The sequence below is a fragment of the Helianthus annuus genome, chromosome 7 (assembly GCF_002127325.2).
Source record: "Helianthus annuus cultivar XRQ/B chromosome 7, HanXRQr2.0-SUNRISE, whole genome shotgun sequence".
Taxonomy (NCBI): domain Eukaryota; kingdom Viridiplantae; phylum Streptophyta; class Magnoliopsida; order Asterales; family Asteraceae; genus Helianthus; species Helianthus annuus.
Window position 1 is genome coordinate 6,893,613 of NC_035439.2, and position 22,750 is coordinate 6,916,362.

At 36.8% G+C, this 22,750-nt stretch overlaps 2 protein-coding genes across 2 annotated transcripts; both read right to left on the bottom strand.

Annotated features, from left to right (window-relative positions):
- Positions 1-1,296: 1,296 nt before the first annotated feature.
- On the bottom strand, positions 1,297-2,150 carry LOC110866425. The gene is made up of 2 exons (XM_022115574.1): positions 1,823-2,150; positions 1,297-1,745 (listed from the first exon to the last, which is right to left on the bottom strand). The coding sequence occupies exons 1-2, from the start codon at positions 2,148-2,150 to the stop codon at positions 1,297-1,299; spliced, it is 777 nt and encodes a 258-aa protein (XP_021971266.1).
- A 542-nt stretch (positions 2,151-2,692) lies between these two features.
- On the bottom strand, positions 2,693-3,618 carry LOC110866426. Its single transcript, XM_022115575.2, has 2 exons — positions 3,409-3,618; positions 2,693-3,331 (listed from the first exon to the last, which is right to left on the bottom strand). The coding sequence occupies exons 1-2, from the start codon at positions 3,541-3,543 to the stop codon at positions 3,062-3,064; spliced, it is 405 nt and encodes a 134-aa protein (XP_021971267.2). The 5' UTR covers positions 3,544-3,618; the 3' UTR covers positions 2,693-3,061.
- Positions 3,619-22,750: the final 19,132 nt, after the last annotated feature.

The window sequence follows — 22,750 nt, forward strand, 5'->3', positions numbered from 1 at the left end:
ATTTTTATTTTAGTAGATAAACTCCAAGCTTGATTCTGAAGATATATGAGATAATAATAACATTAGGCACTGTTTTAGAGCAACAGACGTTTGAAAACATCATCGATTATTACGTTTGTAAAAGGCAAATATCTTGACAAATAAAAAACATGTAGAATCTAAGTTATCAAAGAAAATTAAATATACATGTTAACAAAAGGAAAAACATGTTGATTTTCTTTTTTTTTTTTTTTTTTTTTTTTTTTTTTTTTTGCAACGCAAAATCTATTTGTAAGCACAATATTAAACGTAATACAAAAACATACACATATATATACACATATATAGAGAGAGGAATGATTAGGTACAAATAGAAGTTAGAATACAAAGTATACGAAGAACTGACGTACTTTTTTAACTACACAAATTAATACATATATTACAGAAAAAAAAAAAACTAGCCTAATAATAATTATAGTAGTTTTAAATTTATTATATAGCTTAATAAATATATTTAAAGTAATTATGAAAATATCACCATGTGCCTTCTCACTTCGTATTGTTTGAAACTTAATTTGTATTTAATAAATTCAAACAACATATATGCTTTGTATTTAATAAATTCAAACAACATATATGTATTAAAGCACTACCAAGACGCATGTAAAGCATGAATTAGGTAGCGATTAACTATTTAAACCTATACACCACATTATTGGTCGTTTATCAATTAAAATATTACGTGTTTTGATGATTAAATATTATAAAGTTAAAACTTTGAAATTGGCATAGATTTAACATACCACACATATTGTATTTAATGTGCGAATTACGAAACGATAATCAAACAGCATATAGATTTAACATACCACACATATTGTATTTAATGTGCGAATTACGAAACGATAATCAAACAGCATCAAAGTGTTGTATTGATGTCCCTTTTTAAGTAATAAGGGTGTTTAGTCAAGGGCCGTTTGGCAACCTCTGAATGGGTAAGTGCTGAACCAGTAAGAGGTTTGAATGGGTAAGAGACTCTGAACCAGGAAGTGCTGAACCAAAAAGTGCTGCTTGGTTGGACCTCTGAATGACTATGCACAATGACTACTTTACCCCTCTGAACTTTTTATGCTGAATGAAATGTATCTGTTTGGTCAGTGCTCTGAATGACGGTTCTGAAAGATTAATAATAATAAAATAAAAACAAATAACATTATAGAAAATCCAAATTTCATATAAATCCTTCAAAATTCTTAAAAACATACTAAAATTCAACCAGAAATTCAAAATTTGCGTAGAATTTTAATTTTAAACATTTCAAATTAGTTGACTAGCTATCTGGTTACGCAAAGTAGTCATATACTCGATGTCTTGTGAACCCCATTCTATGTCGTGAACGAACTGCCCAACATTTTCTCCACCTTGTATTTCAGAAAACACAGTGTTCTCGCCATACTCCATAAATAATTGATCACAAATATTGCATTTCCTTATAAAGTTATGGACCGCGAAACAGGCGATCACTATGTCCCTTTGGATTGGAAAAGAAAAGGGAGCCATTTGCTTTAGGATTGGGAATCTCGCCTTCAAAACACCATATGAGCGCTCAATAACATTTCTGAGTTGTGCATGGGCATGATTGAATTTTTCTTCCTTAGTTAACGCACGTTGTCGTCGAAAATCGGCTAACCAATATCTCGTATTACGGTAGGGAGTCATAAAGACACGAGTGTTGGTGTATGCGGCGTCACAAAGATAATATTTATCTGTAAACACCAGTATCAAAACTGTTACATAAACAATAGGTAATTTATAAATAATTAAAGTTAAAATGATTAGAAACCTGGTGGGGGGAAGGAAAACCTGGAAGTCGGGTTAAATGCTACTTCTTTTAAAACTCGTGAATCATGTGCAATCCCCTCCCATCCGGCCCATACAAACGTGAATATCATATCAAAATCACAAATTGCTAAGACATTCTGAAAGCATTCACCCTTTCCTTTTCCCCTATAACGAGTCTGTTGATCAACAGGCACGACTGCATGTACAAGAGTTCCATCTAGCGCACCTATTGCTCCAGGGAATATTTGTTTTAGCTTTCTATGTCGTTCTGAGGTATTTGCGATTGCATTAGAAGATGTTGGATTTATAACATCTCTTGCAAAACTCATCATTGCATTTAGGACCTCATGAAAACATCTATGAATTGTTTCTGTTGAGTGCTGAAACCTTCGTTTAACCATTCGAAAACGTTCATTATGGCCTATGACTGTTAAAAACATAGTCAACTTTTCTTCAAAGCTTATTGACCTACTACTTTTCAACCAATTTTTTTCTTTAAAATGATTGCACAATAGTACAAATGCATCATGTGAAAGACGCATCAACTCATGACACTGTGTAGAAGATCCATGCAACAATTCTTGTGTGTATGCATGACTGGTCAATGCCGAATTCAGGTCTCTTATCTTTTCATTTCTTTTTCTTTTTGAGTCTAACCGTTTCCAATACCAACAAAGGAGAATGAAAACTATAATCTGATCGTCAGGATCCATAGGCTACCTGTCATAAACATTAAACAAAATTCAAGATGAACAAAAGATCCATATCGTAACATCAAAAAATATCCATAGCAAAATATTAAAAACCATCGATACATAAGATCCACAAAATTCAATCTAAACAAAAAACATCCTTGACATAATATCCACAGAATCATCTAAAAAAACATCCATAACAATTATCCACAGAATCATCTAAAAAAACATCCATAACAATTTGTGCAAAAAACCCTATGCATAAAACATCCATAACATGACACCCACAAAACCCTATTCGATCAATCCATACTTTGCTCCAGTATTCTAGACCCATAGCTCACAACTTTGCGGCTGAAGTCGTAACCACACTTTCCTAATATCAGCACTTTCACCAAAAAGCAAAAGTGTTGTTTGATATTTCACATCTAACTCTCCCCATCCCATTGTCTCCAACTTCTCCATGCATGCATCAATATCATTAGAAAGATTGTGTTTCTCTATCAAGATCTTTGCCACCTTAGTAATGCAATCCCCAACTTTATCTATTGTTGCCTTATCTTTTCGTTTCTCCTTTTTTTAGACCGACCGGATGCCTCCTCAGTAGCACCTTGAGTTGGGGGTTCCATTTGACCGCACTCGATATCCTCAATACCATTTAAATTGTGGTCAAACACTTCCTCAGAAGGATGAGGAAGTGTAGAAGATGGTCCCCAACTGTCAAAGCCGTTCGAAGTAGATCCCTCAAACAGTTGAACACAAAGCTCGGGGAAAGAAAGTGGCGCGCTTCTCAAAGCTTCTACGTATTTGTTTGACTGTGTAGAAAAATAATATAAAATAGTATAAGATAATTGAAATATAATAATAACTATTATTTAGAAAAACTAAATACCTTTATCTCTGGTTGCCATTCTTCTTCTGACAAGTTAAAGGTGTTTGTTACAGGATTATAAACGTTGCCGGTTTTGTTCTTAAGCTTTGACCAAGCAGCAAATTTTGATTTTAGATAATCATAGCGGTTCTTCATTTGTTTTTGATCCGCTATGAAATTGTGTTCAGTTTTCAACTTTTCCGCCACATTCTTCCATGAGCTTTGTTTAAGGCTGCTTCCTTCACGGCCATGGAGTGTTACTTCTACAATACATGCTTCAAGAAATGTTTTGTCAACACTCTCTTGCTTCCAACTAATCCTTCCCTTTTTATGTGCCATTTCTTTGAACATATCAAAACAAAATAAAAGCAAGATTCAATAACGTCAAACATCAAGTACCATACAAGCACATCAATAATTAAGCATATGGTTTTTATGTTCAGTTAAGGTATATGATGATTGGATATCAGTTATGACACGACACTAGCTCTTCACTTATAAGCAGGATAGTATCAGTTTTGTCAAGAATCTGTAAAACACAGAGATTATGTTGATAAAGTATACGTTCCTAATAACACAAATCGACATAAGAGAAAGAAGCACCAGCCAAAGTATACGTTTCTAACAGAAAAATACCTAAACAGAAAAAAGCCTTTTGGCGAACAATCGATCCACTGCAAAATCAAGCATCATCAGCAGCAATAATCCAAGTAAAAAAAGAAAGAAGGAGAATTCTGCTTCAGCCAAGGTGAAACTTCATAATCAGCCTAGCCTAGCTTTACTTATTTCTTTCTTTCTTTCAGTTTAAAATGTTTGTTGTTTATGGGTGGGTGGGTGGTAGGTTACAAACAAGTAAAATCTCAGATACAAAAACACAGGGTTAAAGTTTAGTCAACAAAAACATATATGAACACATCATATCTACAGAATTTAACAGTTTAGTCAACAAAAATCGAATCAATCTCCACCACACAAACACGCAAAACTTTAGGATAATCTACCAGACGACCGCGAATCAAACAGCTAATCAAATTCATCATATGTAAATAAAAGGTGAAATCGAGGCGATTCACTGATCATATCCGGAACTTGAACAATTATTATTAAAAAACTATAGGTCATCAATAAAAAAACATATGGACACATGTAAGAACAAGTGCAGATGCAGGCGATATTACCAGATGTCGAGATTTGCTTGGAATTGGGTAATCGAAGCCTTGATTTGCTTGGATGGTGGTGGTTTGCGTGATCGCCAGAAGAAGAGAAAGATGAGAGGAACGTGACGTGCGTGGGTATTTAGGTCAAGTTTTCATTCAGAGATGTCTTCAATCTGAATCAGTCAGAGGCCCACTTAATCATTTAGATGTGTCCACTAAGCAAACCAAACACCCTTAACTCTGACCCATTAAGATGTAGCCTCTTAATGTAATCATTAAGAGGCTACCAAACAGCCCCTAAGTGTCATTAGAGGTAAGTGGTTTAGATTTTAGTGGTAGGTGTAGTAAATGTGAGTTTATCATTAAAGAAAATGTATTGTGTGAATTATATTGCCAAATATTATGTTAACGGGTATGATGCCTGTGTGCGTTGCTTTACAAGCATCATGGTAAATACTAATAATACACGTTAAGATGACAAACGGTAAAAACTTAAAGGCACTAAATATTCGATTGAATGTATAATAGCATAAAACAAAATTACAATCAATTACGATTAGATTTCCTACCTAAAAAACTAACAGTACATAGTAAAAGCTAATCTAGTTTTTCTGTTTCCCGGTTCGCTTCATAACGTGCATATAACGCGTCAATTGCATCTTGCAGCTTTACCTGGGTCTGACGAATATATGCCATCTTTAATGCAAGTTCGTCTCATTTTTCGGTAATACATTGATCATATGCTACGACCTCGTCAACCAAATGTTGCAAACGTGCCAAAAGTTGTCTATCATTGAAGCTTGTCATATCCCCCACTATAAATATACCTAAAAAAACTTTTAGAAAAAGATTACAAAAGATACATTAATTTTTTGTAAAACACATGCGGCTCAGATAACATCATCGCCTACACGAATTCAATTTCAGATGTTACCCATACGATTAATCGAATCTCTAGCCAACGTAAGTAAGGATTCATATCGTTTTGGTGCCATTACACTATCAAATTACCATTGCTTCATTAGGAATTAATAATATGGCTCATCACATTCGTTTTGTTAACACAGTCTTCAGTCTAAAAATATGTACCAATAGAACAATCATAACCATTCACATTATTTGTTGCACACGGAACCCCCAGAAAAACAGTTATGTATTTAGGCAAAGCAAAAACATAAGCCGTAAAAACAATTTATATAATATCAATTATCAACCTTCATACACTTAAAGATTTTGTACCCTCAATGAGAATACTCGATAATTGTAAATATCAATTATCAAGTAAGCACATAAGAAAGATCAGTGATGACATAAGATAAGATATGATGTGTTGTAAAATACACATATTTATCCTGTGTAGAGTGTATAATTTATGTATAGTTTTTATTTAGTTTTAGTATTAAATTATATTATTTTGTATTTTGGCAGGTCCTGGTGCAAATGGAGCAAAAACTAGTAATAAGGAAATAACCAGCCAGTTGAGTAGAGTAGACCGCCAGTGACCGAAGGAAATTCGCCGCTATTTTCTATGAGTAGGCAGAGGCCACTATCTCTATTTTTTAAGTTAGAGGGCTGCTACAAGAAATATATATTTGGATCGAGAAAAAGGGCTAGGCCCACATCAATATACATTTTTATAATTTGAGTCCATTTAATTTATTGGTGTTGGGCTGCATAAGACTAACAGGCTATATATATTATATTTGTTGGAGGTGCTGCCAATAATTATTATTATTATTATTATTAATATTGAAAGGAGGCGGCTAATAGAGATCATCACAATCAGACGAAAAAGAAATCAAAGAAAAAAATGGGATAAAGCCCAACGGAATTATAAGTAGAATCATGATTTTTGGGCTTTGTGAACAATTATGTATATATTGTTTAGATAATACCTAAACTCTAAGGAACCTTGGACGCCACTTTTTTAATTGAGGATATATACATATATTCAAAAAGTAGACATCATTATTAGTGATACATAATCAACTTTATACGATCATACACCAGAGGGGACGCAATATAGTAAAAAACGGCGGGACATCAGACGAGCAGAGCTTGGGGGGAACGATTTTTAGAGGATTATTGGCAAGGGACAAGGCTCAAGAATTATTGGGATTGAAGATCAAGAAGCTTGGAAAACAAGGAATTATCGGGTTTTACTATTCGGGTTCTTTTATTTTCTAGTTTCTTTTATTCTTTGTCAATGAATTCATTATTTGAACCAGGTTTGCTTGTTTTTAAAACTGTGTTTCTTGGCTAATTTTCTATACTGATTGGATGATTGGTTTTGCAAAGTTTTGATTTTTATGATGGATAATTAGTTATTTATGGATTGTTTGCCAAAGTAGTTGACTCGATTATTATTTAAATGTATATGCATGCTTAAAAGTGTTTGAATATTGTTTATTGCTTCATGTGAATCTTGGTGACTGTCTATATCACATAACAGGTTCATGCTGGATTATGATTTTTAATTGTGATCTTTATGGTTAATTTGCCAATATACCTTAGAAGTGATATTCAGCAATCAAATAATTTTAAGTGTTCTACTAGTCTTAATAGCTGAGAGGTGCGAGGTTATTGTTAGATCTAAGTCATTAAATTGTTAGGTAGGAGCTTCGAGATGAGTCTGAACTAGTTGCTTTAGTGAGCGTTCTCTATCAAGTCTAATCAAGAACCCGAGTCTATCCTAGGTTTATGTCCTGAGAGTGAGTAAATCAAATTAGGGAACTTTCGTAAACCACTTAGATGTCTTGAGAGAGAGTCTATCCAACCGGTGTTTATAACAACCTTTAGAGTACCATAAGTGTCTTCCTGAGAAGGGTCGGGGGTCTTGTTCGGTATTTCGACAGGTTTAGTATTAGAAGATCCCGGTTCCATAATAACTAATATCCTTATAATATCTTTACTGATGCAAACCAAGATTCCAATCTAGGTAGTTGTCTTCCACCATCTGAGTAAAACCCAAGTTATTTTGTGATTATTTAATTTAGTATTTTATTTAATTGCAAATTTAGGATTTTTAGAAAACCCACCCTCAAACATAAAAACAGTTAGACTCTGTGTCAGTCTAAGTCTAGATAAAAGTTAGTAAACGTAATTAGAGAGTCTCGTGGGTTCGATACTCGGAGTTACTTAGGCTATACTTGTAACACCCCAATCGCGTAATACAACAACATGTGGCGGAAAACATTGGGGAGTCACGTTACAAATTGTTTCATAACACATGGTTCATAAAGTTTTGTTTTATTGAGTTTAACAGTTTACATTGTTTATTGCACAACAATTATCTTGTATGTTTTAAAGTCACTAAGGCCCAAGTCCGCCCTATGTGAAGCATGCTCATAGTCAAACGTAAACACCTGAAACATATGTGAAAATAGGTACGTTAGCATAAAAATGCCTATGAGTAACATAGGCTTTGTTGTTAGGATTCATGGCCTTGATTTTGTTAAAAGAAATGTTTAACTCAAAAGTAGCCATGAATCTTTGTAAAAAAATGATGTCTTTTGTAAAAAGATATCATGTCTTTGTGTAAAATGTGTCATGTCCTTGTATAAAAAGTATCATGTTCTTGTTCAAAATATGTTATATGTAAAACAATGCCTTGTGAAAAATGTGTCATGTCTCTGTATAAAATGTATCATGTCTCTGTCTTTGTCGAAGTGGTTTAAATAACGCTACGTTATGTAATATCATAAAAACACTTATATATAGGAAGTACCAGCGGTGCATCCACCATGCTTTTATCATATTACACACGCCTCGTTATTTAAATCACTTACTAAATAACCACCAAAAATGTCTTGTTTAAACAAATGTAAAAATGTTATGTGTAAATAATGTTCAATGTCAAGTGTAAACCATGTCTTGTATAATCAAATGTCTTGTATGGCAAGTAAAAAGTATTCCCTCAAACCATATGTATAATGTCAATATAACCAAATGTCATGTATGGTGAATAAAGAGTATTTACTCAAACCATATGTATAGTGTACAAAACAATGTCTTTGAATAAACCTAAGTTTAAATCAAAAGTTATGTTTTGAAAATAAATGCTTTTATCGATATGAACATTTATATGGTTTGTTAACGAATACATTCAAGCCTTGTCGTTTGTCAGATAAACCCTTATAAAGGCAAAGGTTTATCAATGTTCATCGGGTTCTGTCATTCCCCGGATGGATACTTCCAAACAAACTAGGAAGCGGGAATGAGGTTATCAAACCTATGGTAAACCATACATACTACCGGTCGGTGAGATAACGTTAATGAATGTATCTAGTCTCGTTTAACATACCAAATGTTGTAATCAATGAGAGCATGTCATGTAAGATGTCTTTGTAAACCATGTACTAAGTATGCTAAGTAAACATACCAAGTAGGAATGTTCATGAATTCAAGGCGCTAGATATGCTAAGTCAACATATGAAGCAAAATGGATCCTTGAAATCAATGTGTTAGTATGTTAAGTCAACATATGTAGCAAAACATAATTGAAATCATGTACTATATGTGTACTAGTTGAACATAGCAAGCATATGTCATGAAAAGCATGAAAACATGAAAGTAACAAGTAGGCACATGTGTATCAACCCAAAATATTTGAAAACGGTAAAAGAGGGGACTATGTACTCACTTGGGGTTGCTTAATAGTTTTGGAATAAAGACCAATTAAAGCTCGAGGAATCACGGAATCAACACGGCACCTAGTTTAGGTAACTGTGTTAATAATCGGATCCTAAACCGGAGGATAGGATAGAATGAAGTTCTATAAATCAAATGAGTATTGGAACTCATATGGCATGATTTAATAGACCTAACATTTTGATTAGAAAGTTATCCTAAGTGCTTTTGACCCGTTTCGACCCGTTAAGGTAGTTTAAGCTACTTTAACGTGTCGTTTGCGTAAATATAAGGTCAGATGGTTATTTATGTCATATGTTAAGTCTTACATGCCCAAACATGTTTAAAAATGCTATTAAATCAGTTTAGATGTCAAAAGTTTGATTACATATGTTAAAAATGAATTTATGCTCAATAAGGGCATTTTGGTCATTTTTAATGGGCATATAAACGACTTAACGAATAACTAACCAAACAAGGTGACCATAAGGTATAACCTCAGTAGGTTATTCCCTATATAACTATGGTCACAAAATATGTTTGGTCGGATCCTAATGATCGACCAAACGGGTCGGGTTCGAAAGTCTAAGCGGTTGTTTAGACCGCTTGACTTACGACCCTAAACAAGCACTAAACTAGTAGTGACAAGTTAAACATGTTAAAACATGTTTAACTAAGTTAGAAAACTGATTTGGTATCAAAACAAAGTGTTTTGATACCTAAAAATAGTTCCACGTAAAATGCACGTGAGTGCGCATTTTGACCGAAACTTTGACTCGTCACTGCAACTAGTCAACGTGGTAATCAGTAGGTATAATCGCTAAGGATTATAACTATCGTGATTACGATCACGTTGTAAAGTTCAATTGAACTTTGATTTGACCAATTCACGGTCAAAACCGAAAGTTAAACTGTTAGTCAAATTGTTTGACTTTCAGCTTTTAATTGCTGAAAATAATAACTAGCCATGAAAGAACACTTACAAAATGTTCTAAGGCTGGAAAGATGCACTAGAAAACTTAGGTAGGTGGCCTCCAATTGATGGTAGCCTCCACTTAGAGTTTGAGAGAAGAGAAATGAGGAATGAGCAATGAGTGCAAGGGAAATCAAGGCTATTTATACTTGTTGGATTCTTGTAGGATCATTACATGTGTATTTTGTATTGCCCAAGCATTAATCTTGACCCTACAAGTGTTATGGCCAGCTTGTAATTCCTTGGAGAAGTGTTAACTTGGTCCCCAAACAAAGAATATCATCAACAAGCCAAGAAGAAACAAGCTGCAGCTGAAAAACAACTATTCTGTCGACAGAGGGCTGTTGCGTGGCGCGACAGATGGCCCCCTTGGCCATCGCACGGCGCGAGCGCATCAACAGTTTCAAAAATTACATATTTAGTCCCTTCACGCACATACATGCATATTTGACGTATTTATCCTCCGTTAAGCCATTTTCAAGGCTCTACAAGGACGTCAAAGTATAAGGGACTTGAAATATGCTTGGAAATATCACGGATGTCGGTTCGTTTGGTCGTACGGTCACGTTATTCGGTTAATTACGGCGAAACTCAAACGGACGCGAAAACGATCCAAATTAAGCGACGAATGGTATTTTTGCATTCCTATCACTAAAATAAATCATTTTAGTGACTACAAAAATTTTTGGATGTCCGGATGTGGTCATAACGTAAGATATGCGCGTATATGCAAACTTACGCAGTTTTTGACGCTTTTAGTCCCTGTGATCAAATAAGCGCGTTTTCGCATACCGAACCCCTCAAAGCTTATTTCTAAGCTATGTTAAGGTTATTTATGGTATGTTTAGCTTATGATCATGTTCTGGAATGTACGTTACCATACGAAACCGCAGACTTTTGCAGTTTGACGCAAATAGTCCCTGTGATCGAATAAACTTTTTTTGCCATACCAAACCCCTTAAAAACTTATTTCTAAGTTATGTAAAGGTTATTTAAGGTATGTTGAGCTTATGTTTCTGTTCTGGAGTGTTTGTCACGTTAAACTGATTACGTTTACGCATCAGTTTGCGTATAACTTTCCAGAAAGCGTTTAAGGGTTTGAATTTGAACAAGGATTGATATGTGCAAATATCATAGATAATTACACAATCCACTAAATAAAACACAAGGTTTTATTGCTTACGAAATTGTTTAGGATTGGTTGGTGATAACTGTAGTCACCGTTGTCACAATACTAAATTGACCGGTACACTTGCCGGTTGTGTGGTCTAGATTAGATAGTCTTAGTTTTATAAATTTAAAATTTAGGTGACTAATTTAGGGTTAATCTAGTTTCATAACCCAGTGCCCATATTTGACGTTGGGCATTAAACGGGGAAAAAGTGTAAGGAGCTCTGAGTGACACATGTCCCAAAGCAGGTTTCTTTTATTATAGAGTTAACTGCCATTTTCGTCCCTGTGGTTTGGTCACTTTGGCCATTTCAGTCCATTTTTAAAAAATGCGCCATTTTCCTCCCCGACGTTCTGGAAAGGTGCCATTTCAGTCCAAAAATCATAACCCAGTTAAGTCGGTTTGTAAATAAGGACTGATTGTGTAAATTTGTAACATAAAGGACCATTTAAGTAAAATGTATAAATATTAATATAATTATATAATATAATATATATATATATATATATATAATGTATACATATATATATACAGATCAGACGAGAGAGGGAGAGGGTGAACCGGAGCCAGAACCGGAGCTCCGGTGGTCACCACCGCCGCCGCCGGAACCATCACCATCAACGTCATCATCGTCATCATCTGTTATCATCATCATCGATCATCATCGACCTTCATCATCATCGTGATCTTCATCATCATTATCATCAGACCTGCATTCTCACATTACCTGCATACTCACCACCGCCGCCGCCGCCTGCAACTCACCGGACCTTCATCATCAGACCTTCATCATCGACCTTCATCATCATCATCGCGATCTTCATCATCATCATCAGACCTTCATTACCACTGTCGCCGCCTGCAACTCACCGGAAAAACGGCACCCCCACCGTTGCCGGTTCTCTCTCTCGCCTCCTTCACTCTCTCTCTCTATCGTCGTTATCTCTCTCTCTCTCTCTCTCCGACTTTCTCCCTCTCTCGTCTGATGACGATGATGACGTTGATGGTGGTGGTTTCGGCGGCGGCGGTGGTGACCACCGGAGCTCCGGTTCACCCTCTCCCTCTCTCGTCTGATCTGTATATATATATATATATGTATACATTATATATATATATATTATATATTTTATAGTTATATTAATATTTATACATTTTACTTAAATGGTCCTTTATGTTACAAATTTACACAATCAGTCCTTATTAACAAACCGACTTAACTGGGTTATGATTTTTGGACTGAAATGGCACCTTTCCAGAACGTCGGGGAGGAAAATGGCGCATTTTTGAAAAATGGACTGAAATGGCCAAAGTGACCAAACCACAGGGACGAAAATGGCAGTTAACTCTTTATTATATTAGATAGATAGATAAGTTGTCGTGAATGGTGTAAAAAGGATATAATACTTGAATATCTTTATAGTTTATAAAAATAAAATTTAATTTTTTTAAAAGGATCAACTCAAATGGCTTTTAAACCCATTTTTAAAATCCATCTCTCAATATCTAGCAAAATAACATTAAACCACATTTAGTGTCCACTTTATGTCGTTAAAGATGAAACAATATTAGATGACAAAAGAAGAACTCATTCATTATTCTGGTGGGTGTGGTTTAAAGCCTATAGGGGCTTTATCACGCCATGTAAGCGTCACGTAGATTTTGTCACACCCTGACTTTTGCGGAAGCGTGATTATGGTGTGACTTTCTTAATATCATTGCATTCAATCATAACATCAACTATATGATAAAACATTTAGATGTTCATCCATTGATAAAGTTTGAAAACAACATAACATAATTGTCTGAGACGCTGACACCGAATTCAAATTACAAACCATAACATGTTTAAATGAGTTCACGAAGACTCAACAGAAAGACCTTAAACCAACCCGAGCTTAGAACCATGTATCTCGTCCAGGAGTAAGATACATCTCCTAAACTCTAAAGACTTGGATGACATCCCTTATTTATACGCAACTTGAAAAACATGCACACCTTCCAGATCCACTTAATTCCCTGAAATACATGTAATCTGAAAAATATCAACAAAAGTTGAGCGAGTTCATGTGTATGTGTATGAATAAACCTTTAAAGTATGTCTGTATGTATGTATGTCCCTGGTAGGTAGCAATAAGGAAAAACAGATCACCAATGGTTTGCAAGGCCAATGGTATGCGTGAAATGGTGCAGGAAAACTCAAACCTAGCAAATTTGTCTCCGGGAAGAAGACATAGTCACCACATGGGCCACCCTGGTCCGCATGGGTGTGGGCTCGCTACACCCAAATAGATCTATCACTCATATCCCTCGGTCCTACAACGAGGATTAATGGCCTTAAGTGTCATACCCACCACTCACATAATCAAGCAGTAACCCTCCTTAAGCTAATCATACCATGTATAAAACGTTTGTAAACAATTGTAACATGTATTTCACCCCCGAAGTTATAAAACTGAAAACAGTTAAAAGAAAAGGGGGAACATGAACTCACTGTTTTGCGTCTTCACAATCGTAACCCAATTCTCTTCAGCAAACGCGACTACCTAAAATGTGCTATGGTCTATTAGACGAACGGGTCGTGCCTTGGCTTAGAGTTTAACGTTTTTGAGTTACGTTCCTTTTATGTTCCCAATATTATTCCAAGTTATAATTTCTTGTTAACATAATAATTATTTTAACTTTACAATTATATTTAATTTTGGAATGATTGCCTAAACAATATTTTTGTATTAATACTTCTCAAGTATTTATTTTCGTATTTCCTTCCCAAGGATGGGGGTATCCCATATATGCATTTTCGTATTCTTGTATTTGTAGTTCCGAAATAATATATTTCCAAAACAATATATTTTCAAGTTTCACTTAGAGAGTATATATAAACTTATTTTGTCCAAAATAATGTATTTCAAGAAAATATATATTTTTCCCAAACATCATATATCTTCTGAATATACTAAGAAAATATATTTTAACTTCCCCAAAAATAATATATTTTCTCCTTTTATTTTAACTTCCCCAAAAATAATATATTTTCTCCTTGTCGAAATATGATATACCTTGTAATAATAATAAAAATCGTATTTTCGTTTCTTTCGTATCCAAAATAATATTTACCAAAAATATATTTATAACGGTATCTTCCGGAATATTTTGTAAGTTACATCCTTGCGTTCGATTTCACCATATTAAGTGTGTGACTTATATATGTATTCCTTGTGATTTTTGGTATTATTTGGATTGTAAATTCTTGGTATTTGTTAAGTTATATTACCTTAAATCCTAAAATAATATAACTATTACACCAAGTGTACAAATAATCACACAGTGTGTCTTTAATGTAAATATATATTCTAAATACATATTTATCCATTTTTATTTATAAAAACCAACCTCCGATACTTGTATTTTTTGTAACAGAATCTATGGCAACGTTTATATTGAAAACCATGGTTAAAACTCACTTGTAAATACTTGTTTAGAAAATATTTTTCTAAGTGTTTATGTTTTTAGAAAATTTCGCCATAGTTTCCTCTAAAAATGGAGGTGCCCATGCTATTAAAGCATATCATTTTCTTTTCAAAAATCATCATAAACAATCAACAATCAACCTACACTTACCAAGAGCTAAAACAAAGCTATCTACATAATGATCTTGAACTTGAGTTTTCGTAAAAAACTTGTAGTAACTTGGTAATATGTTTAGTAGACTTAGTTACCTTTTAGAGTGTGTTTATTTCTTTAAAAATCTCATTCTTAAAAGTTTTAAGTGTTTACAACTTACTAGATGATTTTTCCAAAAATCATTCTTTTCAATTTTTCTTGTAAACAAAGTGTTCTTATACTTGTTTCAACACTAGAAACATGATTGGTTTTCTTTAAAACAATGTTTATACAAATCTTGTTATTTAACTTGGTTCCTTTGGAAAACTATTTTAGAAATCATCCACTCACAAGACTTTTATCTTATTTATATCATCATTTTATGAAAACAACTTTTATCATTCAAGTTCATGTAACATGAAGCATGATGATCTTGGTCTTTCACAAGATCACCACTCTAACTTATTAGATCATGTGTTTAATCACAATCTAGTAGGTTACTTATGATGTTTAGCATCACTAACACTAATAATCCATCAACAAGAAGCAAAAAATCATAAATCAACATGATTTCATATGTTTATGAGCTTATGTTAGAGATTTATGATTATGTCTTTTATTGTTCATCATGTTTAACAATGTTCATCACTAATTAACCAACTATATATGAAAGATCAAGAGATCATAAGAGCCTTACTACCAGCACAAGGCTAGGGGAGAACACTAGATGTTGATGATGATAAAAGTGATGCATAAAAGCGATTGATGAAGGTCCTTCAAGATCCACAAGCACCAAGCTTCATTAAACACCTTCTAACACCATGTAGTGATCTTGGAATGGATGGAAGCAAAATGGAAATGATGATGGTGGTGTTGGGTGCTCACGGCCGAGAAGAAGGAAGAGAGAAGGAGAGTTGTGGTGTTGAGAAGTGTGGGTGATGAATGAGAACTCTTGCTTCTCTTATAACCATCTAAACCTTTTAACCATTGTATTATGTGTTGGTAATAGTACATGCATAATCTCAAATCAAATCTTACAAGATTTAAGGAAATCAAGCAAGATTATATAAATCTTGATGGTGGGCCACATAGGTGACCGTCCATAGGGGGGTATTAGTTTGATTTCAATGGTAAGTTAAATGTTTAGTTAGGATTCCAAGTATAATGGTTAGTGTTCAAGTGTATGTTGTGTTATTTAGTGTGTTAGGGTGTTCGCGGATGATAACTAGTCTAGAAACATTAAAACAATGTTTCTAGTATAATTTTGGTGTTTCGGGTAATGTCCGGTTGTTCGGTTAGATACCGGTTCGTTAAAGTGTCAAACTATTACGTTTAGTGATTTTTAGGTACCCTTTTGTGACACTTTTAATTCCCGACACTTAGGAAAGCATTCAGGACCATTTTGCCATATTTTTGCATGTTACTAGTTTATTAAAATGCTGAATTTTGCTTAAATGTGCTGAATTCGGCACTTTAAGTGGGTTTTAGGCACTTTCCGACACTTAAACTATCACCTAGTGAAGCAGTTTTATGGTCCTTACTTCCCTATACACCCTACTAGTGTAGTACCTTGTCTCTGGCCCATACAGGGTCTCAAAACACTGTCTGTCTATGTACTGGACATCGTCAGCATTTTTCTGAGTTATCCGCTAACTGTGCTAGTTGTGCTTTGTGCATCGTTTATGCCACTAAAGTTTGTATGCAAGAATGAGGTGACAATATGAAATGTGATGCACATGTATGTATGATACAAAAATCAGAAAGAAGTTTAAGTCATCAGTTGTAATTAAGCACAGTCATTAATCACTAATCAATATTAATTAATTGTACGGATACCTGGATTTTTGACGGTTGTCACATTCTCCCCCTGTTAAGAAAATTTCGTCCCGAAATTTGTACTACCTTAACTCCTTAGGGTTTCATTATGCGTGTATATATATGAATAATACGAGGGTAGAGAAAAATCGAATCTAATCTTATTCGCATCAGGTGGATTCTATGGATATATTTTAACAATAAGAGCCCAATGGTTACAAGACACGTGTTCTAGCATTTGATGTTAAAGGACACGAGACGTATAGTCTAGTGTAACTCAGTTAACAGGGGTTCCACAAAAGAGTTTTGACCAGTGGATTCTCAAACAATTGATCACAGTATGCAAACGAGTTTTCACAAACCATAGCATCCGCTATATGAACTCAAAATCAGCAACTTGAATATGAAAATGATCTGTCAACTTTCGAATAAATAAATGGTAAGGATTAGTGTGTTGACATTCTTGAATTGCGAAAATACACCGAATGAAATACAAGCGAATCTGGTGTATCATTGTCTTGATTCGTAGTTGCATCAGGAATGTTTAAATAACAAGTCAAACAAAAGTATATGTAGTTTTGTGTGAAACGATTGACCATGATTAGCACAAGCTACAAGTTGGAAGGACACCACAAGGTGTCGAATTCAACAAACGATTTAGTGGAGTCGTAGACCAGGCAAGTCTACTACATTTGCAAAAATATTTGAATATGATGCTCCCAATACATCATATGACACTTTAAATTGAATATGTGAAATGGATAAGTTCAAGCAATTGAACTTGGTTTCGACGTAGCCTGACAATAAACTTATGTATCAACAAGGGAATTTCCGCATGGTTACGAAGACAAACCATGAATGCAACTGGAAATAAAAGAAGACCCAAGAAAATGTGTTGGCTTGACAACAAAGGAGCCAACAATTACAAGAACGTGGGTTATTCGAATCATTAACCAATAGTTAGCTTTAGCGAAATAACATTTGAACTTTTAATGAAGCGTCTATTCGAAACGAAACCACATGCGTAGCAAATGGTGCATGTGTGACATATAAGTTTCCAAGTAATGAAACAATGAGTATTTGCTAAAATGAAGAAATGGTCAAGTACCGAAGCAAATGAGTGTTCGCTCTCAGCGAAGAAAATTGACGCGATGCAACTACCATTAAGGGGAGTAGAGATGCGAACATCTACTCGCTAGAAGCGAAAGTGGAAATTTAAATAATAGAAGTTTGAGTACTTTATCCGTTTGGTCAACTGAAATAGCGTATACGTCAGAATAATAGGTTTTGCTTGGGTTAACAGATGTGGTTCCTAAGTGATAACCCTTAACAAGTTTCGACCTACGCTCCTGGTAGTTGATGCACGTACGAAAACTATCGTCCTTCTTCTTGACGAGCAAAACTGGAGTTTCCCAAAACGAGAAACTTGGTCTGTTAGCTTCCTTCTCTAGCAACTCCTAAAGCTGCGCTGACAATCCTTGCATTTCTGGAAGTGTAAGTTGATAAGGCATCTTAGCTACAGGCGTGGTGCCTGGAACCAAAGCGATGTGGAATTCGACTTGTCGCTGAGGGGGTAACTCCTGGCGAGTCTTTGTAGAAGACTTTGGGATATCCCCTTACCACAGGGACATCTTCGAGCTTCGGTTCGTCGGTTTCTTTGCCCGCGACATGGGCTATGAAGGCGACACATTCTTTACGCAAAACTTCCGTGGCTTCAAATAGCCAGTAACTCGTAGTAGCATACCCTGCTTTTTCTCCAAGAATCACGATCCTCTCTTCACTCGCCATCGGGATGCAGATAATCTTTTCATGGTGAACAATTTCTGTACGAATATTCGGCAACCATTCCATCCCAACAACAACGCCGAAGCTTCTCAACTCTGCTGGCAGAAGATCTATCGAGAACTCACGCTCTCTAAGTTCTATCACGCAGTCTTTTATTATTTTATTGGCATCCCACTAGCTTCTCATTAGCCAGTTCTATCAGATACGGGACATCTAATTTACTGCTACTAAACCAAGTATATTCTTAAACTCTAGAGATACGAAGCTATGGTTGGCATCGGTCTCAAACAACATAAGTACCAAATTTTGGTTAATAGAGAACGTACCAGTAACCATAACTGGATCCTGGCATGCTTCACGAGCTCCGATGTTGCTCGCCCTTCCACGGTTCTGGTCATCCTTTAGGCATTCCTTCCTAAAGTGCCCCACTTCCCCGCATTTGAAGCACCCTGGAGTTCTACCATCATCGTTTCCGTCTTGGTTGCTGGTATTATTTCCTTCTTGTTTGGGAGACCTCGTTCGGCAGGCGTACTTGTTGTGTCCTTCCCTTCCACACCTATCGCACCAAGGCTTCTGGCATCGACCTTCATGGTGGAACTTTCACTTATCACATCTCGGCTTTAGTCCCCAAGTAAACTCTCTGGAAATACCCTACGCTACCACAACCTTGACCCGGTTCTTGATTAAGACTGTTTCCTTCCTGGTAATCGTTGTTGCTATTTTCTTCACGATTTCCGCTGCCATCTTGACCTTCATTCCTATGTCCGGTACCGTACCAACATGTTTCCTTAGGGTGACCAACCTTTCCACAGGTTCCACATTTCCCATACCTGCATCGCCCGTTATGATAATGTAGACAGTTGTTGCACTTAGGTGGGATACCTATGTGCTTTTTCCCCTTTTTGGTCCTGATCTTGTTATCTGCTTGAGTGCCCTTCTTGAACTTTGTGAATTTCCTCTTGTTATCTCCCGATGGCTCCACATGAGTCTCCTTCTTCTTGTCAGGGGTTGCAAGTCTTTCAAGTCTAAGTGCTTCCTTAGCGAGCGCCAAATTCAAGATATTCGCATCAATAGTTGTTGGAGGCGTTGACGCTGTGATCAAGCTTAGAGTCTGTGGCGCCAATTCCCAGATGCATCGCTCGATTTTCTTAATCTCTGGTTCCACCAGGTGTGGAACAACTCGCGCTAAATCATGAAGCCTCTACACGTACTCCACCACTTTTGGACCTTCCATCTTTAGCTTCCAGAATTCGAATTCCAGCTTCTGGATCTCCATCTGAGAACAATACTCCCTACGCATCATTTCCTTCAGCTCACCCCATGTTAACGCATATGCTGCAGTCTCGCCCATTATTCGAACCCGAAGGTTCCACCATATCAGAGCCTCATCTTGAAGCAATCCGGAAACGAATGGGACTTGTTGGTCTAGCGTACAACCGCTCATTCGCACAACATCATCGACATTCTCAACCCATTTTACAAAAGCTATGGCACCTCCAGTGCCACCATAGTTTAGGGGTTTACAGTCTAAAAACTGTTTGTAGGTACAACCTGTACCCAAGCAATCATCGTCACAGTAAGTATTAGCAAAGCACACTGGGAATTTTCCAAACGTGTTGTAATGTGTCTTGGATGACTTAAACATTACCGTTAGGTGGGTTATTCCTTGAGGTACCTTCGCTGCGTTTGTAGCGAAGAACCTCGTGCCGAGCTATGACTCGTGAGGCGTGCGCTTGCCATTCTGCCTCGGTCAGTCGAATGATCGCTTGATGAGACATCTTCTAGGAAGAAGTTCAGGTTAGTTAGGTCTCGTTTGTTTAGGGAATGTAAATAGTTGTTTGGAGATCATATGTATTTGCACGTAATAAATCATCATATTAACACATCAAGCAACAGCATACTCATAGTATAAGCAAGTAAATGGAATCATGTTAAATGAGGATATAACAAACAAACATGTACATTACAATCATAGCACCTTCCTGCATATTAGTAACACGTTTAACGAGAATTTTATGATTAAGCTTTCATTAAGCAGGTAAGCACATAATATCTCGATCATAGCATAAACAAGTAATTCAACAATGTATATAATGAGAATGTTGCGATTGAGCTCTCGTATATCATCGACCACAAATACAGTTTTTCAAGTTCTACAATGTACCATACATGAAATGGGACTCTAGGGTCACATCACCCTTGTCCAAATCGTCTAACCAACTACAGCAGTCAAAAGTCAATAAGTCAAAAAGTGGTCTTCAAAAGGCTATGCAATTTGGGCTCAATAGCTACACTCTCACCAATAGTGTGCTACCTGCATAAAACCAAAAACTGCTACGCTGATGGTGGAGGAGGAGGAGGTGGAGGAACGAATAGCAAACTGCGCAAATGCGCTAACTCCTCCTCAAGAGCATAAACGGTACGCAACAGGTAACTAACCTACTGCTCCATAGCAAGAAAACGAATGTCAAAATCTGGGTATGGCAGAAGAGGAGCCGGTGGAGTCGCGAATGGTGACTGACAAGTGCAAGGTGGAGGACGCGGAATCCTCTCTAACTCCATGACTCTACGGCACAACAACTCCTGCTGGAGCTGTAACGACAAAAGCAGATCATTCCTGGTGTAACCAGTGTAATGTGAAAGATGATATGGGTCGGGCACAGGCATCATGCTGGGCGGAAACTAAATAAGTGGCTCGCCCGTGGGTGCAGAAGCAAAAGGAGCGCAGAAGCAAAAGGAGCAGTGTGTGTAAACTGGGGCATGAAAGGATCGGCTGCTGACACAAACGGTATATGACTGGGCTGCTGACTCGATGGACCTTCCCCTGGATGGGGTGGAGGGATATCCTGTAAGAACGTGACCGATAGATCAGTACGGTGAATGTCAGACACATGTGGGTGAAACAGGGCACTGTCAACTGGTGCATGTGCAGGTGCAGGTGGGGGAGTAACAGGTCTAACAAAAGGAGGTAAGTCATCATCGTCCTCTATCCACCCATTCTGGGTGAATGCATATCTGGGCAGCAAAAGGAGCATGGTCGATAGGTGCAGGGATCGGGTCAGGTAATGGCGGTGCAACAACTGGTATATCAACAGGTACAGGGTCGTGCTTCAGGCAAAGGATCGTGAGCAGGTATAGGCTCGGGTGCAATCATAGGCTCAGGGTCAGCTGGTGCAAGCTCAGGATCAGCGGGTATCATGTCAGGGTCGACAGGTGCCTCAAAAGGCTGGTCATCGAGGACAAACTCAATCTCATGCTCAGGATCAAAGTCGTGTGGAAAGACAGGATCAAACTCATCATCAAACTCGAAGTCCTGTGGAGGAACAGGTGCGGCAGACATAGCTGTGTCAGAATCAGAATCGATGGGATAATGCTGTAATCCCAGTCCGTGCAGTGTAGTAGATGACACAGACTCGAATGAATCACGACCAGAATGGTCAGATGAAATCTCGACGACAGGAACCTCGACAAGCGGAACAGCAATGACATCGGCGACTGGAGCTCCATCATCCTGGGCACCCTCAGGGGGATCCTCAATAAAAAGGTCGATGTCATCGTCAGACATAGCATCAAGAGGCAGATCCTCGAGAGGAAATGCAGCAAGAGGAAAAGGAGCAGGGATCTGAACAAGAAGTAGATCCTCGCCAGGAAGACCATCAGCTAGCGGTATGTCATCGCCAAAATCTGGTAAAGCAAACGGCTGGAAATCATCATCGTCGCTACTCTCAGTGTCAGATGTATAAACCTCAGGGTCTGGGACAACCTCGTCGTCCGAAATTAGGGCCATAGGGTCTACGGTATCAGATACTCCACTCTCAGAGGAGGACATGGTGTCTGTATCAACACAATCACATCATATGCACATATATCAACAATCATCAAATAAGCATGTATGCAATAACAATGTAAGCATGTATTCATCCTAGTCTTCCCAGACTATCCCATCCAGCCTCTCAGACTGAACTACCTAGTCTCTCAGACTAACCTCCCCAGTTTCCCAAACTGAACTACCCAGTCTCTCAGACTAAACTTCCCCAGTCTCTTAGACTCAATTTCCCCAGTCTCTTAGACTGAACCAGAAACATATCCTTGTAATGTGTTTTGTGCCTTTTGTTTGTAAAAATGTTTGTCTCCTGGATCTGGACGTTGGTGTATGCAATGAAAACATGTTTGAAAACATTTTCGTGAGAGTCCTAATGATCGTAGTCTAGACTCGAGAAAGAATCCAAGTTC

Bases quoted from the DNA above. Each gene is read 5' to 3' on its own strand.
- LOC110866425 (XM_022115574.1), bottom strand. From the start codon at position 2,150: ATGAGTTTTGCAAGAGATGTTATAAATCCAACATCTTCTAATGCAATC. The intron at 1,746-1,822 runs GTTTCTAATCAT...TGGTGTTTACAG, and splicing joins GTTTTCCTTCCCCCCACCAG to ATAAATATTATCTTTGTGAC.
- LOC110866426 (XM_022115575.2), bottom strand. From the start codon at position 3,543: ATGAAGAACCGCTATGATTATCTAAAATCAAAATTTGCTGCTTGGTCA. The intron at 3,332-3,408 runs GTATTTAGTTTT...TTTTCTACACAG, and splicing joins AATGGCAACCAGAGATAAAG to TCAAACAAATACGTAGAAGC.